Source organism: Sinocyclocheilus anshuiensis, unplaced genomic scaffold (genome assembly GCF_001515605.1).
Source record: "Sinocyclocheilus anshuiensis isolate Anshui unplaced genomic scaffold, SAMN03320099.WGS_v1.1 scaffold1094, whole genome shotgun sequence".
Classification (NCBI taxonomy): domain Eukaryota; kingdom Metazoa; phylum Chordata; class Actinopteri; order Cypriniformes; family Cyprinidae; genus Sinocyclocheilus; species Sinocyclocheilus anshuiensis.
Window position 1 is genome coordinate 74166 of NW_015536578.1, and position 2378 is coordinate 76543.

The following is a 2378-nucleotide window of genomic DNA, read 5'->3' on the forward strand; positions in this document are numbered from 1 at the left end:
TAAACCGCATAAACACATTTCATTACACCAAATACACAAAATAATGTTATTTTTAGCAACATCATATGACCCCTTCTCAGTAGCTCTGTTTATGTTGGAATTAACATTTTAAAGAGGGTATTACAATTAATATGTTCAGAACATAAAACTGAGCATCTACAAACATTGTTCGGCTTTCAGTCTGTGTGTTTTTTGGTGACACTCAAAGCTTGAAGGTTTTCTTTTTTTTTTTTTTCTTTTCATATAACTAGCAGAACTACACAAACTATCAAATTTAGCCTGACTCGCAAGTTACTCCATATCAGTGCACAGTGCTCTCAAATATGGTTTGGTCATGGCATTCAGTCAAATATTTCTGAACAGTGACCGTTCATCCAGGTCATTCTGTATAACTGAGCATAGTGGGGATACTTCCATGTCTCTCGTGTGGTCTGCCATCTCTCACTTTTCATACAAATGCAAGCAAGAGATCTCATCTCAAAGCTGTTACAGACAGTAATATGCATGCGGCCTTGGAAGACTTTAGCATTCATTTTATGATAAACATAAAAAGCTTTGGTCAGCTAAAAGCTAAGAAGTCTCTAGTTTTTAAAAAAAGTTTGGAAAATCAGTTAACCAGAAGAGACACAAATATCTGAATGAGAAAGAAATCAAATGGATAGTCAAAAATAAAAATTCTATCATCATTTACTCATCCATCTCATCTCATCCATCATCATGTTATTCCAATCCTGAATGGCTTTCTTTCTTCAGTGTAACACACACACAAAGATATTTTGAAGAATGCTGGGAACCAAACATTAGCTTACTTCCATTGTATGGAGATAATTTTTTTTCCTCAAAATACCTTCATTTATGTTCCACAGAAGAACCTTAAAGAGTTTTGGAATGACATAAGGGTGAGTAAATTTGGTCACAGCGTAATATTTGTGATAATGACCGACTGCCAGTGTGTTATTTTTAATAATTTTATTAAACAAATGTGTGAAAGCTTATCACATAAGAATGAAGATAAAACAACAGTGAAGGGGCACTGGGTTAAAGTTAACAAACTGCGCAGACGACCGTACTGACTGCTCTCGACAAGTCAAGTTCAGCACAGATTTATGCATCGCGCTGAATAGTGAATATATTGCTGAATGACTGTAGCGTGTTATGCTGACAGCAGAAGTTTGTAAATCGCGTTAGCTGTCTCTTTATTTGACCTTCGAGACGACGCCTCAACAGTAGCCTACAGTACATTAAAATCCCATCAAACAGTACAGTAGATTGAAATCCCGTCAGACGCACACCATGCTGACATTCATTCCTATAGTTTACAAGCGGCAGCATTTATTTGTAGGTGCACGTTCAACTTTGTTGTAACGTCTCGCGATCTACTTTACTTCAGTAGCTACATAAAAACAAACGCACTTACCATGTCACATCAGCAGCACATTCACGCAATGCCTCAACATGACCATGTCCACCGAGCTCCGACGTCAGTCATGACTCGATCTGTACTGACTTACAGTCCTGGCTTTAAACAACGCATATAGTAGCCTAGGCTACACACAAGTGATCGAGCACCAACAGAGACTTACTTCCTGGTTACAGATGTCCTGAGAACGACACGCTTGACGGAAAAACGAGAAAATATGTATGCCCTCCTCTCTATAGACGCCAATGCCGTGCTTGTTTTCCTAATTTCCTGATCGGTCAAAAGAGCAGACCGTCTGAAAGTCGTGAGGGAAGGGAAATAAAAGAACGAACAACCAATCACAGGCGGGGCTAAATGAATGGAGTATTATGCAATTTGTTTAGAAAATGATGCAACTACTGCTACAGCAGTATAGCCTAGTGTTTATAAGCCAACAATGTATTAATTTTCCTCAAGTGCGCCTTTCATTATTAAACTTATGCTAAAATACAGACTACTTATAATTCTGTTGATCATTTTAGTTTTAGTTCAACAACATAAATCACACAGTCATACAACTGCTGTGTGCTTTAAAACGGTTTAAATTATTCACAGCCAAGAATAAATCATAAATAAAAATCAATCAATCAATAACATAAAAATCCACTGATGATAGTGTAGTGAAGTATCAAATCACTACGCCTAAACGTGAGCGAAATCAGGATGAGATGGAAATGGAAAATGGGAAACGGCAATGGAAAATGTGGCCGCAACTTAAATTGCTAAAAATTTGCAATTCTCATACAAGTCTTGAAAAAGCTGATCGTCTTCTTTTAGGGCCATAAACTGAAACTGAACACATTTATTCAGTTTGGTGAAAGTAAAAAGTTTAAGTGTCACCAGAAAGTACACACTTCATCTTTTACCTTTTACAGTCATTTTCACACTTTAGACAATGGCTGAATTTGTACACTACTAC

The 2378-nt window shown here is 37.0% G+C and overlaps 1 protein-coding gene across 2 annotated transcripts in view; it reads right to left on the reverse strand.

Annotated features, from left to right (window-relative positions):
- Positions 1-1755, reverse strand: part of LOC107702743 (nuclear receptor subfamily 1 group I member 2-like) — a 31407-nt gene extending 29652 nt beyond the window's left edge. Inside the window, exon 1 of one of the 2 annotated variants that reach the window (XM_016505153.1) lies at positions 1418-1755. In XM_016505153.1, the coding sequence (XP_016360639.1) occupies positions 1418-1420 (3 nt within the window). In that variant the 5' untranslated portion in view covers positions 1421-1755. The remainder of the gene's footprint in view (positions 1-1417) is intronic. The other variant, XM_016505161.1, reaches the window with a different exon arrangement.
- Positions 1756-2378: the final 623 nt, after the last annotated feature.